Source organism: Somniosus microcephalus, chromosome 16, assembly GCF_052327205.1.
Source record: "Somniosus microcephalus isolate GS21.2 chromosome 16, FLI_Smic_1.0, whole genome shotgun sequence".
Taxonomy (NCBI): Eukaryota; Metazoa; Chordata; class Chondrichthyes; order Squaliformes; family Somniosidae; genus Somniosus; species Somniosus microcephalus.
Window position 1 is genome coordinate 104,394,296 of NC_141002.1, and position 23,496 is coordinate 104,417,791.

Here is a 23,496-nt window from a genome sequence, read left to right on the forward strand (position 1 = left end):
CTGTCCTATGATGAGAGATTGTGTAGAATGGGCCGATACTCTCTGGAGTTTAGAAGAATGAGAGGTGATCTCATTGAAACATACAAGATTCTGAGGGGGATTGACAGGGTAGATGCTGAGAGGTTGTTTCCCCCTGGCTGGAGAGTCTAGAACCAGGGGTCACAGTCTCAGGATAAGGGGTCGGCCATTTAAGACCGAGATGAAGAGGAATTTCTTCACTCAGTGGGTTGTGAATCTTTGGAATTCTCTGCCCCAGAGGGCTGTGGAGGCTCAGTCGTTGAGTATATTCAAGGCTGAGATCGATAGATTTTTGGACTCTAGGGGAATCAAGGGATATGGGGATCGGGCGGGAAAGTGGAGTTGAGGTCGAAGATCAGCCATGATCTTATTGAATGGCAGAGCCGGCTTGAGGGGCCGACTCCTGCTCCTAGTTCTTATGATCCTATGTTCTAAGACATAACACAAATCTTTAAAATAATGAAAGGAATCAATCAGGTTGAAATCATCAAGTTATTTAACATCGACAGAGAGTTCAGGACCAGAGGACACAATTCACAATCCTTGTGCAAGTATAGAAATTAGAAAACAAAAACATATTTTCCACGCAAATTGATGTGTGGAACAAATTTCCAGAGAAGAGAGTTGATTCAGGGCCAATTGCCATTTTTAAAGAGGAACTGGATCAATACCTGTTGAGAAGTGGGATTGAGTGCTGGAGAGACGTTCAAAAGCACTATAGTACTTTCAAAGGTAGGTGGGGGGGGGAAGGAAATTAAAGTCAAGGAGCAACAGGGAGTCATGGGGGTGAGGGGGAAGACTACAGTAGAATGGTCAAACATTACATTGAGCCCCGTGCTCAGTTCTGGTCACCAAGACACAGAGGAGGCAGTTCAAGGAATACAATGAGGCTGATCTCGATCATAGATGGCTGAGCTCCAAGGAACAACTGGAGAAACGTGGACAAGAGGACAGTTTCAAAGTAGCAAAAGGCAAATTTAAGACTGATATTAGAAAGCTCTTCTTCACGCAACGAGTGAATGGATTGCCAGATAGAATAGCGAAGACGCAAAGCCTGGTGGTATTTAACAGCTGGAAAACGCAAAGCATCTTAGCGACAGGAGGAGGCCATTCAGCCCCTCGAGTCTGTTCCACCATTCAGTGAGGTCATGGCTGATCTGTCCTTGGGGACGGGAGAACAAAGGTTGGCCAAATGGCTTTCCTTGTGTGAATTGATCTGGAAATCTGGTGACTCTGGCCGGAACAAGCTTGAATAGTCTTTTCTCACTCTGTAACTTCTGTTTAATTCTGAATTTCTTAAGGCTAAAAGGATCAAGGGATATGGGGAGAAGGCAGGGACAGGGTACTGAGTTTGGATGATCAGCCATGATCTCATTGAATGGTGGAGCAGGCTCGAGGGGCCGAATGGCCTACTCCCGCTCCTATCTTCTATGTTTCTATGTAAACGTAGCTGAACATTTCAGTTTTGCGTATACCACACAAACTGAGCATTTTCAAAACTTTCGTTTTCAACAACTAAAACATTTTGCGATGCGTTTTAAAAAGGTGGACTCGCCTCGAAATTGCGCAGACATTCCAGCAAGTTCCATTGGATCGGCCACAAACTCGGCCAGGAGCTGGACGTGTCCAGGAGGGGCTGAAGGGAGTGGGGGCAAAGTTTCCAGGACGGTCTTGTCAGGGGGCGGTGGAGGGAGGGAGGGAGGGAGGGAGGGAAGGAGGAGGGTGTAGCTTCCATCAGTCCCTGACAAAGCCACCATCACAAGATGGAGTTGAGGCTGGGGGCACGAAAACTCCCCACGTCTGTGATTCCTGTGCCGTGGGCTTCATAAAAGAAATTAAAGCTAGTATTAAGTCAAAGGAGGAAGCTTATAAAGTTGCCAGAAAAAGCGGTCAGCCTGAGGATTAGGATCTTATTAGAAATCAGCAAAGGGGGACCAAGAAATTGATAAAGAAAGGGAAAATGGAATATGAGCACAAACTAGCGAAAAATATAAAAACGAATTGTAAAAGCTTCTATAGGTATGTGAAAAGCAAAAGGCTTTACAGTCAGAGACTGGAGAATTTATAATGGGGAATGAGGAAATGGCAGAGAAATTAAATAAATACTTTGTTTCTGTCTTCACGGAGGAAGACACAAAAAACCTCCCAGAAATACGAGAAAACCAAGGGTGTGACGAGAATGAGGAACGCAAAGAAATACTTAAAGTAAAAAAACAGTACTAGCAAAATAAATGGGACTAAAAGCCAATAAATCCCAAGGACCGGATGACCTACATCCTAGGGTTTTGAAAGAGGTGGCCATTGGAATAGTGGATGCATTGGTTGTCATCTTCCAAAGTTCTATAGATTCTGGAACGGTTCCTGCAGATTGGAAGATAACAAATGTAACCCCGCTATTTAAGAAAGGAGGGAGAGAGAAAATGGGGAACTACAGACCTGTTAGCCTCACATCAGTAGTTGGGAAAATGCTGGTATCTATTATAAAGGATGCAATAACTGGGCACTTAGAAACTAATAGTAAGATTGGGCAGAGTCAACATGGATTTATGAAAGGGAAATCCTGTTTAACAAACCTATTGGAGTTCTTTGAGGATGTAACTAGTGAAGTAGACAAAGGGGAACTGGTAGATGTGGTGTATTTGGATTTTCAGAAGGCCTTCGATAAGGTCCCACACAAGAGGTTGGTGAACAAAATTAGGGCACATGGAATTGGGGGTGATATACTAGCATGGATTGAGAATTGGTTAACAGACAGAAAACAAAGAGTAGGGATAAACGGGTCTTTTTCAGGATGGCAGGCTAGTGGGGTACCACAAGGATCAGTGCTTGGGCCCCAGCTATTCACAATCTATATCAATGATTTGGATGAGGGGACTAAATGTAACATTTCCAAATTTGCTGATGATACAAAGCTAGGTGGCAGTGTCAGTTGTGAAGAGGATGTGAAGAGGCTTCAAGGGGATCTCGACAGTGAGTGGGCGAGAACATGGCAGATGGAATATAATGTGGATAAATGTGAAGTTATCCACTTTGGTAGAAAAAACAGAAAGGCAGAGTATTTCCTAAATGGTGAAAGATTGGGGAATGCAAATGCTCAAAGGGACCTGGGTGTCCTTGTACATGAGTCACTGAAAGTGAATGTGCAGGTGCAGCAAGCCATTAGGAAGGCAAATTGTATGCTGGCCTTCATTACAAGAGGATTTGAGTACAGGAGTAAAGAAGTCTTACTCCAATTATATAGGGCCTTGGCGAGACCACACCTGGAGTACTGTGTACAATTTTGGTCTCCTTACCTAAGGAAGGATACACTTGTCATAGAGGGAGTGCAACGAAGGTTCACGAGATTGATTCCTGGGATGGCGGGACTGTCGTATGAGAAGAGATTGAATAAACTAGGCCTGTATTCTCTTGAATTCAGAAGAATGAGAGGGGATCTTATTGAAGCATACAAAATTATTACAGGGCTTGATAGGGTGGATGCTGGGAGAATGTTTCCCTTGGCTGGGGAGTCTAGAACCAGGGGCCACAGCCTCAGGAAAAAGGGTAGGCCATTCAGGACTGAGATGAGAAGAAATTTCTTCACACAGAGGGTGGTGAATCTTTGGAATTCTCTATGACAGAGGGCTGTGGAGGCTCAGTCATTGGGTATATTCAAAACAGAAGTCGATAGATTTCTGACTAGTAAGGGCATCAAGGGATATGGCGATAAGGCCGGTGAATGGAGTTGAGGCAGAAGATCAGCCATGATCTCACTGAATGGTGGAGCAGGTTCGAAGGGTCGAATGGCCGACTCCTGCTCCTATTTCTTATGTTCTTATGTTCTTATTTAGGACAGTGCAGTTACGCCCAGAGAGACCCAGGTGTACCTCGCCAAGAGGGATGGATGCAAGGTCCCAGCTTGTGTTGGGGTCCAAGCTTGGATGTGGCTCGAGGAACCCCCAAAGGTGAGGGACCCGAAATGGATTTTTAAAAATTACAAGCGGCCTCCTTGATTCAAAGAGACAACCTTATCTGGGTACCTGCGCTTACCATCACCACCCCCTTCCCCGCGCCCCAACCGATATTCTTCATCCGGGATTACCAGCCTTTACTATGGAGGGGATTGTCCAGTCAACCCCCCCAAACCACTAACAACAACTCCTCACTACCCTTTCTCCTGACCCCGCAGTCTTTGACGGAATGTAGTGGAGGTTGAGGGCAAGTGCTTACTCTGCGATGTGCACCCCCGGAGGTTTTCAGCCAATTTATTCTTGTTGTTCTTCATCAAGCCATCAGCCGTGGCTCAGTGGGTGTCACTCTTGCCTCCGAGTCAGAAGGTTGTGGGTTCAAGTCCCACTCCAGAGACTTGATCACAAAAATCTAGGCTGACACTCCCAGCGCAGTACTGAGGGAGTCCCGCACTGTCGGAGGTGCCATCTTTCGGATGAGACGTTAAACTGAGGCCCCATCTGCTCTCTCAGGTGGATGTAAAAGATCCCAGGGCACTATTGGAAGAAGAGCAGGTGAGTTCTCCCTGGTGTCACGGGCCAATCTTTATCCCTCAACCAACATCACTGAAAAAAATTATCTGGTCATTATCGTATTGCTGTGCGCAAATTGGCTGCCACATTTCATATGTGGCGACACTTCAAAAGTACTTCATTGGCTGTAAACATAGAAACACAGAAGATAGGAGCAGGAGTCGGCCATTCGGCCCTTCGAGCCTGCTCCGCCATTCAGTGAGATCATGGCTGATCATCCAAATTCAGTACCCTGTCCCTGCCTTCTCCCCATATCCCTTGATCCCTTTAGCCTTAAGAAATATATCCAACTCTTTTTTGAATATATTTAATGAACTGGCCTCCACTGTCCTCTGTGGCAGAGAATTCCACAGGTTCACCACTCTCTGGGTGAAGAAATTCCTCCTCATTTCAGTCCTAAATGGCTTACCCCTTATCCTTAGACTATGACCCCTGGTTCTGGACTCCCCGGCCATCAGAAACATCCTTCCTGCATCTAGTCTGTCCAGGGCTTGCAGGATTTTATAGGTTTCGATGAGAACCTCTCTCAATCTTCTAAACTCCAGTGAGTATAAGCCCAATCGACACAATCTCTCCTCATACGTCATTCCTGCCATCCCAGGTATCAGCCTGGTGAATCTTCGCTGCACTCCTTCCATGGCAAGAATGTCCTTCCTCAGGTAAGTCGACCAAAACTGCACACAATACTCAAGGTGCGGTCTCACCAAGGCGCTGTACAAATGTAGCAAGACATCCTTGTTCCTGTACTCGAATCCTCTCGCTACGAAGGCCAACATACCATTTGCCTTCTTAACCGCCTGCTGCACCTGCATGCTTACCTTCAGTGACTGGTGCACAAGAACACCCAGGTCTCTTTGCACTTCCCCTTCTCCCAATCTATTTCCATTCAAATAATAATCTGCCTTCCTGTTTTTGCCACCAAAGTGGATAACCTCACATTTATCCACATTATAGTGCATTTGCCATGTTTCTGCCCAATCACCCAACCTGTCCAAATCGTACTGGAGTTTCACGACATCCTCCTCACAGCATACCCTCCCACCCAGCTTTGTGTCATCTGCAAATTTGGAGATATTACATCCAATTCCCTCGTCCAGATCATTAATATATATTGTGAACAGCTGGGGTCCTAGGACCGATCCTTGCGGTACCCCACTAGTCACTGCCTGCCACTCGGAAAATGACCCGTTTATTCCAACTCTTTGCTTTCTGTCTGCCAACCAGTTCTCTATCCAAGTCAATACCTTGCCCCCAATCCCATGTGCCTTAATTTTGCACGCTAACCTCTTATGCGGGACCTTATCGAAAGCCTTCTGAAAGTCCAAATACACCACATCCACTGGTTCTCCCATATCTATTTTACCAGTTACATCCTCAAAAAATTCCAGTAGATTAGTCAAGCATGATTTACCTTTTGTAAATCCATGTTGACTTTGTCCGATCCAGTCACTGCTTTCCAAGTGCTCTGCTATTACATCTTTTATAATGGACTCTAGCATTTTCCCCACTACCGATGTCAGGCTTACCGGTCTATAATTCCCCACTTTTTCTCTACCACCTTTTTTGAATAGTGGGGTAACATTAGCTACCCTCCAATCCAAGCACTTTGGGACATCCTGAGGTTGTGATAGGCGCTATATAAATGCAAATTATTTCTTTCTAGAAATTGATTATAAACAGTCCTGGGGCTACATTTGGATAAGTCACTTCAGAGAGTTTTGTAGAAGGAAACATATAAACGAATTGACCAGTTGTGACTGATATATATTCTGATGTGCAGCATCACAGTGTACTGCCAGAATAAGATGCTGTGTTAGATGTTGGTTGAAATGATTGAGATTTACCAGCTCGCTGAGTTGCTGTGAAGCGTCAGAGTTGCTGGTGTATCCAGACTGATAGTAATGAGTTTGTGGTAAACCACTGTTATAGTTATCACTGTATATTGTTCTCACTGTTCTCACTGTCACATCACTACACGAGGTCGCCTCTTGTCGCACTGTTATACCTGGGCTGACCACCTCCGACTCCGCCCATTACCTGCCCAGGTATAAAGGTAGCTGACTGGCTAGTATTCCTCCCTGTTGGATCGGATCACCCACGAGGGTGGGCTCTGTTATTTAGCCAATAAAAACCTTCAGTTACGTTCTTAACTCGTCGCCTTTTATTGGACTAATTGATAGGCATATCAATTTTATTGACTAAATTTTAAAGATGTCTGATAATGAACAGCAACAGCAAGGAGCTCACCCAGCAGCACAGCAACAGCAGCCTCCAGACAACGGGCCACACCAGCCGGCTTGGCTGCAAGCCTTGAAACCACCATACCTGGATCTAAACCCACAGGCACCAAACTCAGCCAACGACTTCAAACACTGGCTGGACTGCTTCGAATCGTACCTGGAGGAAGCCGTCGTCCCTCAGAGATCCAAACTAAGAGTCCTGAAAGCCCAAGCGAGCCCGAGAGTATATACACTCATCCAGGACATGACTACGTACGACGACGCCATCAACCTACTGAAACAGCAGTACCGGAGCCCGGTAAACTACATGTACACTAGGCATCTCTTAAGATCTCGCCAGCAACAGCCAGGAGAATCGATAGCTGAATTTTCACGAGCGCTGAGACAACTCGGCAGGAACTGTGACTTTAAAGCGGTGACGGCTACTGCGAACATGGAAGACAATGTCCGCGACGCCTTGGTGAGAGGCCTACGTTCCGACTACACACGGCAAAGACTGCTTGAAGCTAAGGACATAGACCTGGACAAGGCCGAAGCCCTCGCCCTCACCCTAGAGGCCACCCAGCAAGACCAGGAAGCGTTTGCCAGGTACTATTCGCGACCCTGGGACTCGGGCCCGACCCCCACCCCACCACCCTTCACAGCGCTGCCCCCGGGACCTACCTCAGCGTCTGCATCACGGATCCGACCGGGCCCGCTAGCCCCGGTACCGGCCCCGACATCAGGCAACCCCGATCGGGCCGCTGGCTGCTTCTTTTGCGGCCAGGAGAAGCATCCGAGGTCGCGCTGCCCAGCCAAAAACTCGACCTGCAAAACCTGCCTCAAGGAAGGCCACTTCTCCAAGGCCTGCAGAAGCAAATCCTCAGAAGCCAGCAGTGCCTCATGCGAACCCTGGGGGCGGCCATCTTTGTGCGGGGCAGCCGAAGCCTGCAGAGCCTCATGGGAAAACCAGGGGCGGCCATCTTTGTGCGGGGCAGCCGAAGCCTGCAGAGCCTCATGGGAAAACCAGGGGCGGCCATCTTTGTGCGGGGCAGCCGAAGCCTGCAGAGCCTCATGGGAACAGCAGGGGCGGCCATCTTTGTGCGGGGCAAACGATTTAAACAGAGCCTCATGTGAACTACGGGGGCCGCCATCTTCGCCGCCATCTTGTCATGACAACGACGCGCTCATCTACACCCTAGCTTCCGTGACCCTGGATCAAGCCCGCCCGCACCACCTGGCCAGCTCAATGATGGACATCAAAGTCAACGGCCACGCCACGACCTGCCTGTTCGACAGCGGAAGCACGGAGAGCTTCATCCACCCAGACACGGCGAGCCACTACTCCCTCCCCGTCCTGCCAACGCGCAGCCGCATCTCGATGGCATCGAGGTCGCACGCCACAGACATCAGCGGCTACTGTGTCGTGACATTGTCGGTTAAAGGGACAGAGTATAAAAATTTTAAACTCCTCGTACTCCCCCAGCTGTGCGCTGCCGTCATACTAGGGCTGGACTTCCAATCCCACCTCCAAAGTGTAACCCTAGCATACGGTGGACCCCTCCCCCCACTCACAGTCGACAACCAGCGAAAGTTAAACCGCCCACCGCGTAACACCTGCAGCCTATCCACCCTCAAGGTACCGCCACCTTCCCTGTTCGCTAACCTCACCCCCGACTGCAAACCTGTCGCTACTAAGAGCAGGCGGTACAGCGCTGGGGACAGAGCCTTCATTAGCTCTGAGGTGCAGCGACTCCTGAAAGAGGGCATTATTGAGGGGAGCAGCAGCCCCTGGCGTGCCCAGGTGGTGGTAGTCAAGACCGGCGACAAAAATCGCCTGGTTATCGACTACAGCCAGACCATAAACAGATACACCCAGCTGGACGCATACCCCCTCCCCCGCATATCGGACATGGTCAATGAGATTGCACAATACCGCGTATTCTCGACCATCGACCTCAAGTCGGCCTACCACCAACTCCCCATCAGCCCGGAGGACAGCCAGTACACCGCCTTCGAGGCGAATGGCCGCCTCTACCAATTCCTTAGGGTCCCCTTTGGTGTCACCAACGGGGTCTCGGTTTTCCAACGGGAGATGGACCGGATGGTTGACCAGAACGGACTACAGGCCACTTTCCCCTATCTCGATAACGTCACCATCTGCGGCCGCAACCGGCAGGACCATGACGTGAATCTGGAGAAATTCCTCCGTACGGCCCAACGGCTGAACCTCACCTACAATAAGGAGAAATGCGTGTTTAACACAGCGCGCCTTGCCATCCTTGGCTGTGTAGTAGAGAACGGAGTCATCGGCCCCGACCCCGAAAGAATGCGCCCCCTCATGGAGCTACCCCTCCCCCACTGTCCAAAAGCACTTAGGAGAACCCTGGGGCTTTTCGCCTACTATGCCCAATGGGTACCCAATTATGCGGACAAAGCCAGACCCCTCCTGAAAACCACATCCTTCCCCCTCACGGAAGAGGCGTGCGCGGCCTTCTCCCTCATTAAGGGAGACATAGCCAAGGCCACAATGCACGCAGTGGATGAGTCAATCCCCTTCCAAGTGGAGAGCGATGCATCCGACTTCGCCCTAGCCGCTACCCTTAACCAGGAGGGTAGGCCGGTAGCCTTCTTCTCAAGGACCCTACAGGGCCCCGAGACCCGACACTCGTCGGTCGAGAAGGAAGCCCAGGCAATTGTGGAGGCAGTACGGCGCTGGAGGCACTACTTGGCAGGCAAACGATTTACCCTCCTCACCGACCAACGCTCGGTTGCCTTCATGTTTAATAACAAGCTGAGGGGCAAGATCAAGAACGACAAAATCTTGAGGTGGAGAATCGAGCTTTCCACCTATGATTATGAGATCTTGTACCGGCCCGGTAAACTGAACGACCCCCCTGATGCTCTTTCACGCATTACATGCGTCAGCGCGCAAAGTGATAGACTTCAGACCCTCCACAATGACCTCTGCCACCCCGGAGTCACCAGACTCTACCATTTCATTAAGGCCCGCAACCTGCCATACTCCATCGAGGAGGTCAGGACCATGACCAGGAACTGCCAGATCTGTGCTGAGTGCAAACCGCACTTCTATAAGCCGGACAGAGCAAGCCTGATCAAGGCCACCCGCCCCTTCGAGCGTCTGAGCATCGACTTCAAGGGGCCCCTACCGTCATCCGACCGTAATGTGTACTTCCTCAACATCGTTGATGAGTACTCCCGTTTCCCCTTTGCCTTCCCCTGCCCAGACATGACCAGTAACACGGTCATTAAATGCCTGAACAAACTCTTCGCCTTGTTCGGGTTCCCGAACTATATACATAGTGACCGGGGCGCCTCCTTCATGAGCGAGGAACTCCGTCAGTTCCTATTGGAGAGGGGTATTGCAGCAAGCAGGACCACCAGCTACAACCCCCGAGGGAACGGCCAGGTGGAAAGAGAGAACGCGACGGTATGGAAGGCCACCCTCTTAGCCTTAAAGTCTAAGGGCCTCCCAACCTCCCGCTGGCAAGAGGTCCTCCCGATTGCGCTGCACTCCATCCGGTCACTACTTTGCACTGCCATTAACACCACCCCCCATGCCCGAATGTTTGTCTTCCCCAGGAAGTCGACTACGGGAACCACCCTACCAACCTGGCTGACCTCTCCGGGACCCGTCTTGCTGCGAAAGCACGTGAGGGCCCATAAAACGGACCCCCTGGTCGAGAAGGTGAACCTCCTGCACGCCAACCCCCAGTACGCCTATGTGGCTTACCCAGACGGACGGGAGGACACTGTCTCCTTACGAGACCTCGCACCCTCACCCCCCCCTCCCAACCCCCCGAGTCCAGCCGAGGTAGACGGCATGCCGGAACCCCACGAGCCTTTGCCGACTACGCAGACACCAGCTTTAACACCGGATAATGTAACACCGCCGCTGCGACGATCGGAGAGGCTAACGAAGCCTCCGGACAGACTGACATACCAGAGCTGGTAATACACTTCACCCCGCCGGACTCTAATCTAAACAAGGGGTGAATGTGGTAAACCACTGTTATAGTTATCACTGTATATTGTTCTCACTGTTCTCACTGTCACATCACTACACGAGGTCGCCTCTTGTCGCACTGTTATACCTGGGCTGACCACCTCCGACTCCGCCCATTACCTGCCCAGGTATAAAGGTAGCTGACTGGCTAGTATTCCTCCCTGTTGGATCGGATCACCCACGAGGGTGGGCTCTGTTATTTAGCCAATAAAAACCTTCAGTTACGTTCTTAACTCGTCGCCTTTTATTGGACTAATTGATAGGCATATCAGAGTTTAGCGCCCAAAACTAAACATAAACACAACCTTGCACTTCTGAAGCTGAACTGTTGGTTCTTGAATTTGCACACAGCAAGATCCCACAAACATCAATGAGATTTAAAAAAAATCTCTGTTTTAGTGATGTTGGTTGAGGGATAAATATTGGCCCCAGGACACCGGGGAGAACTCCCCCTGCTCGTCTTTGAAATAGTGGCCGTGGGATCTTTTACGTCCACCTGAGAGGGCAGACTATATATTCAAGAATGAGTTAGATATATTTCTTAAGGCTAAAGGGATCAAGGGATATGGGGAGAAAGCAGGGGCAGGGTACTGAATTTTGATGATCAGCCATGATCTCATTAAATGGCGGAGCAGGCTCGAGGGACCGAATGGCCTACTCCTGCTCCTATCTTCTATGTTTCTATGTTTCAGACTTGGTTTAACATCTCATCCAAAAGTCTGCACCTCCGACAGTGCAGCACTCTCTCAGTGCTGCAAGAGCAAGATCTTGATCTACCAGCAACTAACTGATAGGTTCAGGTTCCACCTCACCCAGCAGGACTTGTTCAAGAGCCCGCAGGACCCAGCGACATTCTAAACCCCAGCAAAAACTCACATCCTTCCTTGAACTTCATGCTCTCTGTTCTCAGGGACAGAAAGGAAAAGGCAAGTCCAGGCGAGTCCGGCCAAGCCTGGGCATGAAGGAAAACCACTAAAGGGGGAGTACCATATAAGGTGCTGCAGCAATAAAAAAAGGACCAGTAGGAGACAGAAAGCATTTTCTGCAACACCCACGTTGGAAATGTATAAATAGCTTATACCCACTGACAATAGGTGGTACAATGTGAAGAACGCATACTGACGTTTAATTGTATTCTGTCTGCGTAACTGCTGTGTGTGCTGAAGCAAGAATAGAAGTGTTCTAACCAGAACTATCTTCGTTACCAGACTTTGTTACTACTCAAGCGAACGACGCATGTTTTTTTAACTCTCTACCCCTCAGAGGCTCATTATAAGCCTTAACCATCACATGGCCCTCTCCACTGACAGGCTCCACCAAAGGCCTGAGCGAGGCTTGGCTGCCAACCAGGGGAGAATAATCTGGATACTCCAAGTGCTTCGCCGAGATCCCCCCAGTACACGGCACCATTGCTTTCATTAATCTCCTCCAATTATTAGCAAAAAAAGTACACTGAAATGTATTTAAAGATAATAATTACCTGCCAAGGAGAGCATTAACCTGTTGAGTACTTAAGAATCCGCACAAATTCCACAGAATCCTTGTCAGTGCTTCCCTGCATCAACAGAATCAGTTAACAGTTTATGATTGGTTACTATGTCAACAACAACAACTAGCATTTATGTAGCACCTTAATGAAGTGAAATGTCCCACGGTGCTTCACAGGAGCGATTATCAAACAAAATTTGACACCGAGCCACATAAGGAGAAATTAGGACAGAGCTTGGTCAAAGAGGGAGGTTTTAAGGAGCGTCTTAAAGGAGGAGAGAGAGGCAGAGAGGTTTAGGGAGGGAATTCCAGAGCTTGGGGCCCAGGCAGCTGAAGGCACGACCGCCAATGGTGGAGCGATGGAAATCGGGGAAGCACAAGAGGCCAGAATTGGAGGAGTGCAGAGATCTCGGGGGGTTGTAGGGCTGGAGGGGGTTACAGAGACAGGGAGGAGAGAGGGCAATGGAGGGATTTGAATACAAGGATGAGAATTTTAAATTTGGGGCGTTGCCGGACTGGGAGCCAGTGTAGGTCAGTGAGCACAGGGGGTGATGGGTGAACGGGACTTGGTGCGAGTTAGGACACGGGCAGCAGAGTTTTGGATGACCTCAAGTTTGCGGAGTGTGCAAGGTGGGAGGCCACGGCCAGGAGAGCGTTGGAATAAGTCCAGTCTATTAATGGCATATTTAAAATATCACACATTGCTTTTTCGGTTACCTTATGTTAGATTACAATAAGGTGATTCAAAAAAGTTAGAGAATTGCAATTATTGAACTAAAATTATAGCATTACAACAACAACAACTCACACCTTAAATGTAGAAAACCGTCTAGGACCCTGGTTGAAATATTTTAATTGGACGAACACTTATTTCAGGCGGGCACCCAGGGCGACTAAGCAGGCGTGCCAACCTAAATGGCAGCCAACGCATTTCCGTTGCTATACTGGGCACGGAGCGATCGCCACCCGATACCGGGAAGTTTCACAGCGGCAGAGCGGGTGATGTGGGGTCCATTCGCTCCCCCTTTGCTTTTACATCGATTTCTCTTGGCAACAGGCCTCCCCTACTTATTACAAGGAAGAAGGAAGAACATTTATGTAACGCTTCAATGCGTCTGCAGGACGACTCGAAGCGCCTGACAGCCATCGAATTACTTAGATCTTAAAATGTAATTTAAAAATGCTCCATTTTTTTAATTGGGGTTATCTATTTCTCAGCTCCCGCGTCCCAGTGAAAGAATCTTAGAAGCAAAAAAAAAAAATAACTCGGGTTATTAAGAAGCTGGATTTAACGGTGCAGATACTGGGGGAACTGGCTCATGGGATTTAGTGCCGAACGAATGTAAAAACTGCTTATCTTTACTCAAGGAAACGACAAGCATCAGCATTAATAATAATAATTAACTCCTGTCACGGCCCATCGTTCCTGTAATTTATCATCTATAATTTAAGGTAACCACTAACAGGTACGTGCCGTATAATCCAACTGCTTTTGCAGCTTTGAAGAGACATTCAGCCAACGCACTCCACACTCAAAATAAACCCCACTCTATTAAAGTCAAAGGGTGGACCTGCCATCCATCAAGACTCTTGGCTTTTTCCCAAAGAAAGGTCTTTTGTAGAATTTATGACTTACTTTGAAACTATGCCTCCTCCCTTGGGATCGCTCGCCTGAAACATCTGCCGCACTGTATGAAAACTGGAGTTCAACTTTTCCCTGATCAGCGTCATGACCTAGTGTTAAAGGGACCACAGGACACTGTGTTATATTGTGACATTAGTACATGATCAAAAATGACAGATAAAATCAAGTCCTCTGTGTCTCAACACGTAATTAACACACACGCACACACAGAGAGGTACCACCAACGCTGCCTCCACAAGATCCTGCAGATCCATTGGCAGGATAGGCGCACCAACGTCAGTGTTCTTGCTCAGGCCAACATCCCCAGCATCGAAGCTTTGACCACGCTCGATCAGCTCCGATGGGCGGGTCACATCATCCGCATGCCTGGTACGAGACTCCCAAAACAAGCGCTCTACTCGGAGCTCCGGCACGGCAAGAGAGCCCCAGGTGGGCAGAGGAAATGCTTCAAGGACACCCTCAAAGCCTCCTTGAAAATGTGTAACTGTGGTGTATGTAACCTGTTCCACCTTAAGAGAACTTAAGCCTGTTCCACCTTAAGAGATGTACTACTTTCTCTGGCTGCTGTATACGTAATACCGGTGGTGACCACACCGGTATATAAGCACTGTGTATTAATATTGTATTCAGTATAGTCCCGACCTCCAACCAGTAAAGACCTGTTGAATTTACTCTTGTAGTCTGTGTAGTAATTATCACTATAACACACAGACTTAACAGTGGCGACGAGTCCGATTCTTACCCTGCGGCAGTTATTTCCACGGCGGCTTCGTCCACAGACAGGACATCGAAGAGAGGTTTCCACCCTCATCACCCTACTGGAAGACACGTCGAGCGGCAGGCATTGAGAAACCGGAGTGCAGAAGACATCCTGACCTCGAAGCCTCCATCAGCGACTGTCAGCTTTCTTCTTTTCTACCTCGGTGGTGGGTAAGCCGGGCAGCGACACGACAGAAAGTCAACCGCGTTGGCTGTACAGACGGGGCTGGGAAGACGGAGGAATAAGGGCAGTGAGATCGATCACGACCGGAGATAAGGGCCAGGCCGCTTTCGAGCGAGAGGCGCAGCGCGGGGACATCGATCGCGACCGGAGATAAGGGCCGCATTCGGGCTAAAAGGCGCAGCGTCTGGGGAAACTGAAGGCGCGAGAGCCGCGGTGAAGCGGAGACAGCGTCGGGGGACGGTTGAAGACCGCCAAGCGCGGGAAAACCGCCATTTTGTGGGCGGAGGACGACGACAAGAGCGGGAAGCCGCCACCTTTGGATAACATAAAAATACAATAAATTGCAACGGTGCCTAAACATGGGAACATTAATACCTTTGATAGTGACATCGAAGATTGGGCCATGTATGTAGAACGCATACAAAATTATTGTAAGGCAAATAAAATTCCTGATGCAGATAAAGCACTAACATTATTAAATTTAATGGGTGCGAAGACATACGGGCAATTGAAACACCTGTTATCACCAGATGAACCGGCGGATAAGACGTTCGATGAGATTGTTACTGTCCTGAAAAATCATCTAAACCCCACGCTGCTGATGCTAGCGGAACGATTTAAATTTTACGACAGAAGGCAGCTGCAGAATGAAAGCAATGCTGAATATTTGATGGAATTACGTAAGCTAGCAAAATATTGTCAGTTTGGAACGGGACTGACAGAGGCACTACGAGATAAATTTGTGTGTGGTTTATTTAAACAGGATACACAAAAGCGACTGCTCGAGGAGAATGAGCTGACGCTTGAGAAGGCGGTCACTATGGCAGCAGCACATGAAGCCGCAGCGAGAGGCACGGCAGTAATGCAGCTACGGTCACCGGAACTCGGTACAAACAAATTGGGTTTGAGTTCTGTCAAATGTTATCGTTGTGGAAAGACAACGCACGATCAGAACCAGTGTTGGTTTAAAAACCAAGAATGCAGAACGTGTGGCAGGCTTGGCCACGTAGCTAAAGTATGCCGGTCAGGAAAGAAGACCAGCAACAAAAAGTCACCGCAAGGAAAATACGCAAAGGTACACAAGGTGACAAAGAACAGTTTGACCGAACAGAAGTCAGATTCAGACGCTAGCAGTAATGAACTGGATAGCTTAAGAGTACACAACGTTGGTAAGGATGCAGATCTCCAGACAATTTGGGTCACTCTTCAGATAGCAGGAGTCCAAGTAAAAATGGAATTGGACACTGGATCGGCATTGACAGTCATGAATAAGAAAGATTACAGAAGGTTATTCCAACATATTCCCCTACAGGATACGGAGATTATATTGAAAACATACACGGGGCAAAGAGTGTACCCCATCGGAAAAATAGAGGTAGAAGTGGTCCACAAGGGTGAAGAAAGCCAAGTAATGGACTTATATGTGCTACCTGAAGGAGGTCCACCACTACTAGGATGGGAGTGGATTAGGAAAATGAATATGGACTGGCACTCCTTGAAGGCACTAACGGTAGATTCCGGGGAAACAGATGTCAAACCTAAACGATTGTCCAGAATATTGGATGATGCTAAAGAGGTGTTCCAGCAGGGACTGGGAACACTGAGAGGAATTACGGCAAACATCAAGATTGATGAACATGCACAACCAAAATTTTTTAAAGCCAGACCGGTACCCTATGCAATACGACCTACTGTTGAAGCGGAATTGGAAGCACGAGAATGTTCAGGTGTACTGTCTAAGGTAGATTGGAGTGAGTGGGCTATGCCCATTGTTCCCGTTATGAAACGTCCTGCGAGCAACAAGCCAGGAGATCCAGGGAAGGTTCGCATCTGTGGAGACTTCAAAATCACCGTTAATCCGGTGCTTCACACGGTGCAGTATCCGCTTCCACGGATTGAGGATATTTTCGCTTCATTGTCTGGCGGGAAACACTTCACCAAGATAGACCTGGCGCAGGCGTACTTGCAGATGGAGGTTGAGGAAGAGTCACGCCAATACCTCACGATCAACACGCATCGAGGGTTGTACCGGTACAATAGGCTGGTTTTTGGAGTGGCATCGGCTCCAGCAATTTGGCAGAGGGCCATGGAGCAGGTATTACAGGGAATTCCAGGCACACAATGTTACCTGGACGATATTCTGATCACAGGTGATGGTGATGAACAACATCTCGCAAACTTGGAACTGGTGCTCAACAGACTGAAAGAGTATGGACTTAGAGTAAATCGGCAGAAATGTGAGTTCTTCCAGAAGCGGATCTCGTACTGTGGCCATGTCATTGACCGGGAGGGGCTTCATAAGTCTCCTGACAAGATTGAGGCAGTTGTAAAGGCTCCCACTCTGGAGAATGTCTCTCAGTTGAGGTCGTTTCTAGGATTAATTAACTATTACCATAAATTTCTGCCAAATCTATCCACGGTACTGCACCCGTTAAACGCTCTTTTACAGAAAGGGGTACCATGGGAATGGGGCGAAAACTGTAAGAAGGCATTTCGCAAAAGCAAAGAATTGATCACCTCAGAGGAAGTGTTGGCTCACGTCAACCCGGCACTGCCTATTCGGTTGGCTTGTGATGCTTCTCCATATGGTATTGGGGCAGTACTCTCACACAAGTTGCCAAATGGCACGGAAAGGCCAGTCGCGTTTGCATCCAGATCATTGACCTCCGCTGAGCGCAACTATGCGCAGATCGATAGGAAGGCTCTTAGCCTTGTATGGGGAGTGAAGAAGTTTAATCATTACCTGCAGGGCCAAAAATTCACACTTCTGACAGACCATCAACCGTTGGTATCCATTTTTAACCCTAAGAAGGGTGTTTCGGTGATGACAGCGCAGCGTCTCCAGAGATGGTCTCTTTTCCTAGGGGCACATCAATATCAAATAGAATTCAAAGTTACGAAACAGCATGGCGCCTGCCACTACCTGAAGAAGAAGACACGATGAAAGTTGACCCTGTTGAGTTATTTCATTCGACCATCATCGAGTGTTTACCAGTCACCAATGCAAGTATTGAAAGAGAAACCAGGAACGACCCGACACTGTCCAGAGTCTACGAGGTGACAGTGAAAGGATGGCCAACACGGGGTGATCCTCTGTTACCGGCATTTTCGGCAAGGCGAGACCAGCTGTCTGTCTGCCATGGTACCTTGATGTACGGGACAAGAGTGATTATTCCTCCCAAGTTAAGGGAAAGAGTTTTAAACGAACTGCATGAAGGTCATCTGGGGGGAGTTAAAATGAAAAGTCTTGCTAGGGCTTATGTATGGTGGCCGGGTATTGACCAACAGATTGAGGAGTTAACGAAAAGCTGCGCTGGGTGCCAAAAAGTGCAAAATGCACCTCCGATAGCACCGCTACACCCATGGGAATGGCCTTCAGCCCCATGGCAACGCGTACACATTGACTTTGCTGGTCCATTCATGGACTCCATGTTCCTAATCGTGGTGGACGCACATTCCAAATGGCCAGAAGTCATCAATATGAATACCATTACTTCAGAAAAGACAATTGCGGTGTTAAGAATAATATTCGCAAGGAACGGATTGCCAGAACAGATCTGTTCGGACAATGGACCACAGTTTGTATCGGAAGAATTCCGACAATTCTTAAAGAAGAATGGAGTAAAACATTATACCTCTGCCCCATATCATCCGGCGACAAACGGGTTGGCTGAAAGATTTGTCCAGACATTCAAAAAGGCAATTAAGGCCATGAACGATGATCAGATTCCGCTGCAACACAAGGTCGACAAGTTCCTGATGTCCTATCGAAACGCCGATCATGCAGTGACTAACCAAAGTCCTGCCATGATGTTTTATAACAGGAGGTTGCGGTCCAAGTTGGACTTGTTAAAACCAAATGTGCGGAGGGAAGTGGAAAACAAACAGTTTCGGCATATTAACAACAAGACCACTCGAACTTTCAACGTAGGACAACCAGTGTTGGCAAGGGGCTATGGAAACGAAAAATGGCAGTCCGGAACAATTCGGGCCAGACAAGGACCTCTGATGTACACAGTAGATATTGGTCATAATGTGATAAGGCGTCATGCGGATCAACTGGTAGAGTCGAGAGCAAGGGTCGAACCCATGGTTGTGACAGAGACAACTGTGGAAGACGTTAATGAACCTGAGGCATCTACCTCGGCAGGGAATGTACTTGATGATGATGACACCCAATACATTGGAAACCAAATAGAGGAGGCACCTCAACAACAAGAATCAGAGACTACTGAGAGGCGTTATCCAAGCCGCATCAGAAAGCCTCCTGAGAGACTGAACCTTTGAACTGTTATACCTGAAGTTATATATGTATATATGTTATTATGTTATGTTAAATGGGGATATGACTGTTAAGCTAAAAAGGGAGGATTGTGGTGTATGTAACCTGTTCCACCTTAAGAGAACTTAAGCCTGTTCCACCTTAAGAGATGTACTACTTTCTCTGGCTGCTGTATACGTAATACCGGTGGTGACCACACCGGTATATAAGCACTGTGTATTAATATTGTATTCAGTATAGTCCCGACCTCCAACCAGTAAAGACCTGTTGAATTTACTCTTGTAGTCTGTGTAGTAATTATCACTATAACACACAGACTTAACAGTAACATTCCCAGCGACACCTGGGAATTCCTGGCCCAAGACCGCACAAAGTGGAAGAGAAGCATCCGGGAAGGCGCCAAACACCTCGAGTCTCTTCGCCGGGAGCAAGCGGAAGCCAAGCGCAAGGAGCGCACGTCAACCCAAGCACCCCACCCACCCGCCCCTTCAACCACCGTCTGCCCCGCCTGTGACAGAGACTGTAGGTCCCGCATTGGACTCATCAGTCACCTGAGAACCCATTTTTAATGTGGAGGCAAGTCATCCTCGGTTCCGAGGGACTGCCTAAGAAGAAGAAGACACACAGATATTCACACATCTGCATACATATATAATACCGTCAGTTACAGCTACTTGCATTTATATGGGAAATGCTCGGTAGGTCAGGCAGAGTTAACGTTTCAGGTTGATGATCTTTCGTCAGAACTGGAAAAGCTTCGAGAGTTAACAGGTTTTTAAGCAAGTGCAGAGGCAGGAAAAGGGGGGAGGGGAGGAAAGAACAAAAGGGAAGGCCTGTGATAGGGTGGAAGGCAGGAGAGATTGAAGGACAAAAGGGATGATAGTACAAAGCAAAATGGGGTGGTAATGGGACAAGTAAAGAAATGAAAGCTGGGTCTGGGGGAGGGGTAAATGGCAACAGCAGAATCATTACCAGCACCCGCTGTCCGAAAAACTGGGGTCAGAGGTTATGATTTGAAATTGTTGAACTCGATGTTGCGAGGGTAGGATGGTAAGAGGCAGGAAAGATTAAATGTTGCAAATGGGGTTGGCAGAATCATAAACAGCCTGAAAAATGGGGACAGGGGTTATGGTCTGAAATTGTTGAATTCTATGTTGAGTCCAGAAGGCTGTAAAGTGCCTCATCTAAAGATGAGCTGCTGTTCCTCAAGCTTACGTTGAGCTTCGTTGGAACAATGTAGGAGGCCGAGGTCAGTTTTCTGTTTTGAGTTCAGATTTCCAGCAAACCACTACTTTGCTTTTGCTACATTTATATAGCACCCTTAAAACATCCCTAGGCGCTTATAGCGGGTACACACCGTGCGAACGCGATTTGCCTGCTACACGCGATGGTTGGTGGAACGGGGCAGCGTTATTTCAGCACGCTACAGTACAACAGGAATGCTCCTCCTGTGTCGTGACCTTCTGTCCAGTTGCTTCCAGCTTCACTCCGAGCTGCAGCTTTGTTTATACTGCAGTAGGTGCTTCGCATAAACCGTAACCACACACACCACTGACAGGGGACTAGAAGGGTTTAAGTACACAATAGGTCATTAGAATCATCGAAGAATCATAGAATGCTTACAGCACAGAAGGAGACCATTTGGCCCGTCGAGCCTGTGCCGGCTCTCTGACAGAGCACTTCAGCTAGTCCCGCTCCCCTACCCTTTCCCCGTAGCCCTGCAAATTCTTTTCCTTCAGATACTTATCCAACTCCATTTTGAAAGCCACGATTGAATCTACCTCCACCACCCTTTCAGGCAGTGCATTCCAGATCATAACCACTCGCTGCGTAAAAAAGTTTTTCCTCATGTTGTCTTTGGTTCTTCTGCCAATCACCTTAAATCTGTGTCCTCTGGTTCTCGACCCTTCTGCCAATGGGAACAGTTCCCTCTATCTACTCTGTCCAGACCCCTCATGATTTTGAACACCTCTATCAAATCTCCTCTCAATCTTCTCCTCCAAGGAGAACAGCCCCAGCTTCTCCAGTCTATCCACGTAACTGAAGTCCCTCATCCCTGGAAATATTCTTATAAATGTTTTCCGCACCCTCTCTAAGGTCTTCACATCCTTCCTAAAGTGCGGTGCCCAGAATTGGACACAATACTCCAGTTCAGGCCGAACAAGTGTTTTATAAAGTTTCATCCTATAATTTCCTTGCTTTTGTACTCTATGCCTATATTAGACATTAACCAGGTCCTATTTACTTATTCTGGCTTTCAGGGCACCTTAATGAGATGTGAACTAGTGAGTAAGCACAGCTGTTTCTGCCCACAATATACAGGGCATTTAACACAACATTACCGACAATTTTGAAATAATGCAATAGCAAAATACTGCAGAAGCTGGAAATCTGAAATAACAACAGAAAATGCTGGAAGCACTCAGCAGGCCAAGCAGCATCCGTGGAGAGAGAAACAGAGTTAACGTTTCAGGTCTGGGACCCTTCATCAGAACTGGAAAAAGTTAGAGATGTAACAGATATTAAGCAGGTGCAGAGGTAGGGAGAGGGTGAGGGGAGGGGAGGAAGGAGCTTATTACGTCCGTGAATGATTGAGACACGGACAGCAGGAGTTGAACAAAACACGTCTTTACTGATGGAAGTCAATAGTGAAACTGAAAACAACAGAGGCTCCCTAGCGCCTTTTATACAGGGGTGGTCACTGCCGGTACTGCAGTCTGAGACCAGTTATTCTCTTAAAGGTACATACACAACAGAGCTGAAGGAATATTCTGTGCTAGGGTGGGAGGCAGGAGAGATTGAATGTTGCAAATGGGGATGGCAGAATCATCAACAGCCTGAAAAATGGGGGCAGAGGTTATGGTCTGAAATTGTTGAACTCAATGTTGAGTCCAGAAGGCTGTAAAGTGCCTAACCGAAAGATGAGGTGCTGTTCCTCGAGCTTACGTTGAGCTTCATTGGAACAGTGTAAGAGGCCGAGGACGGAGAGGTCAGAGTGGGAGTGAGGCGGAGAATTAAAGTGACAGGCGACCGGAAGCTCGGGGTCACCCTTACGGACTGAACGGAGGTGTTCCGCAAAGCAGTCGCCCAATCTGCGTTTGGTCTCCCCAATGTAGAGGAGACGGCATCGTGAGCAGCGAATACAGTATACTAGATTGCAGGAAGTACAAGTAAATCGCTGTTTCACCTGGAAGGGGTGTTTGGGGCCCTGGACAGTGGGAAGGGTGGAGGTAAAAGGGCAATTCATTAAATATATTCAAGAAGGAGTTAGATATATTTCTTAAGGCTAAGGGGATCAAGGGATATGGGGAGAAGGCAGGGACAGGGTACTGAGTTTGGATGATCAGCCATGATCGCATTGAATGGCGGAGCAGGCTCGAGGGGCCGAATGGCCTACTCCTGCTCCTATCTTCTATGTTTCTATGGCATGTGTTGCATCTCCTGCGCTTGCATGGGAAGGTGCCGCGTGAAGGGGAATAATCCAGTTAGAACGTGAGCTGAAATCGCAGCGTGGCAGTTTGAGAATTTGAATTCCGTTAAAAAAATCTGGAAATAAAATGCTGTCATCAGTAAAAGTGACCAGGGCCAGCATGGAGGCGAAGGGTGGGGGGTTGGAAAGTGGTCGGGAACTCCGGGAGAAGGGTCAGAAGGGAGGGCAAAGGCACTTACCTCCTGGATCCAACAGTTCTGGCCTGCTTTTAACCCGGGAAACCCGACCAGCCAGAGTTAAATTTGCAATGGTGAATCAGCACGAGGCATGGAGCCTCATTATAATATTTAAATGGGTGACCCGCCTCCTGGGAGCTGATTGGCTGCCCTCCTCCCGTGCTGCCTCCGTAAAACTGGAAGTGGGCGGGTTGGGGCGGGATTCAGTTTTTAACTTTTTAATCTCCCACCCGACTCCAACCCACCTTTATTTTGGGTTTAAATTCCACCCCCCCCCCCCCCCCCGTGAAGCTATCGGATTGTCTTAAAAACCCAACTGGTTCACTGATGTCCTTCAGGGAAGGAAACCCGCCGCCCTTACCCGGTCTGGGCCTACATGTGACTCCAGTCCCACACCAACGTGGTTGACCCTCTGCAGAGGTTCCGCAAACCCCTGTGTTGTATCAAACTCAGGGCAGCTAGGGATGGCCTTGCCAGTGATGCCCACATCTCCAGAATTAATAAGAATAAGAACATAAGAAATAGGAGCAGGAGTCGGCCATTCGGCTCCTCGAGGCTGCTCCGCCATTCAATAAGATCATGGCTCATCTTCTACCTCATCTCCACTTTCCTGCACTATCCCCATATCCCTTGATTCCCTTAATATCCAAAAATCTATCGATATCTGTCTTGAAGATACTCAACGACT

The 23,496-nt window shown here is 48.3% G+C and overlaps 1 protein-coding gene across 1 annotated transcript in view; it reads right to left on the reverse strand.

Annotated features, from left to right (window-relative positions):
• The window catches only part of LOC147106459 (EF-hand calcium-binding domain-containing protein 6-like), a 144,463-nt gene that overhangs the window by 96,925 nt on the left and 24,042 nt on the right, over positions 1–23,496 (reverse strand). Inside the window, exons 3-4 of the mRNA XM_086009660.1 lie at positions 13,909–14,006; positions 12,265–12,339 (exon numbers count right to left, since the gene is read on the reverse strand). Coding sequence (XP_085865786.1) covers positions 12,265–12,339; positions 13,909–14,006 — 173 coding nt within the window. The remainder of the gene's footprint in view (positions 1–12,264; positions 12,340–13,908; positions 14,007–23,496) is intronic.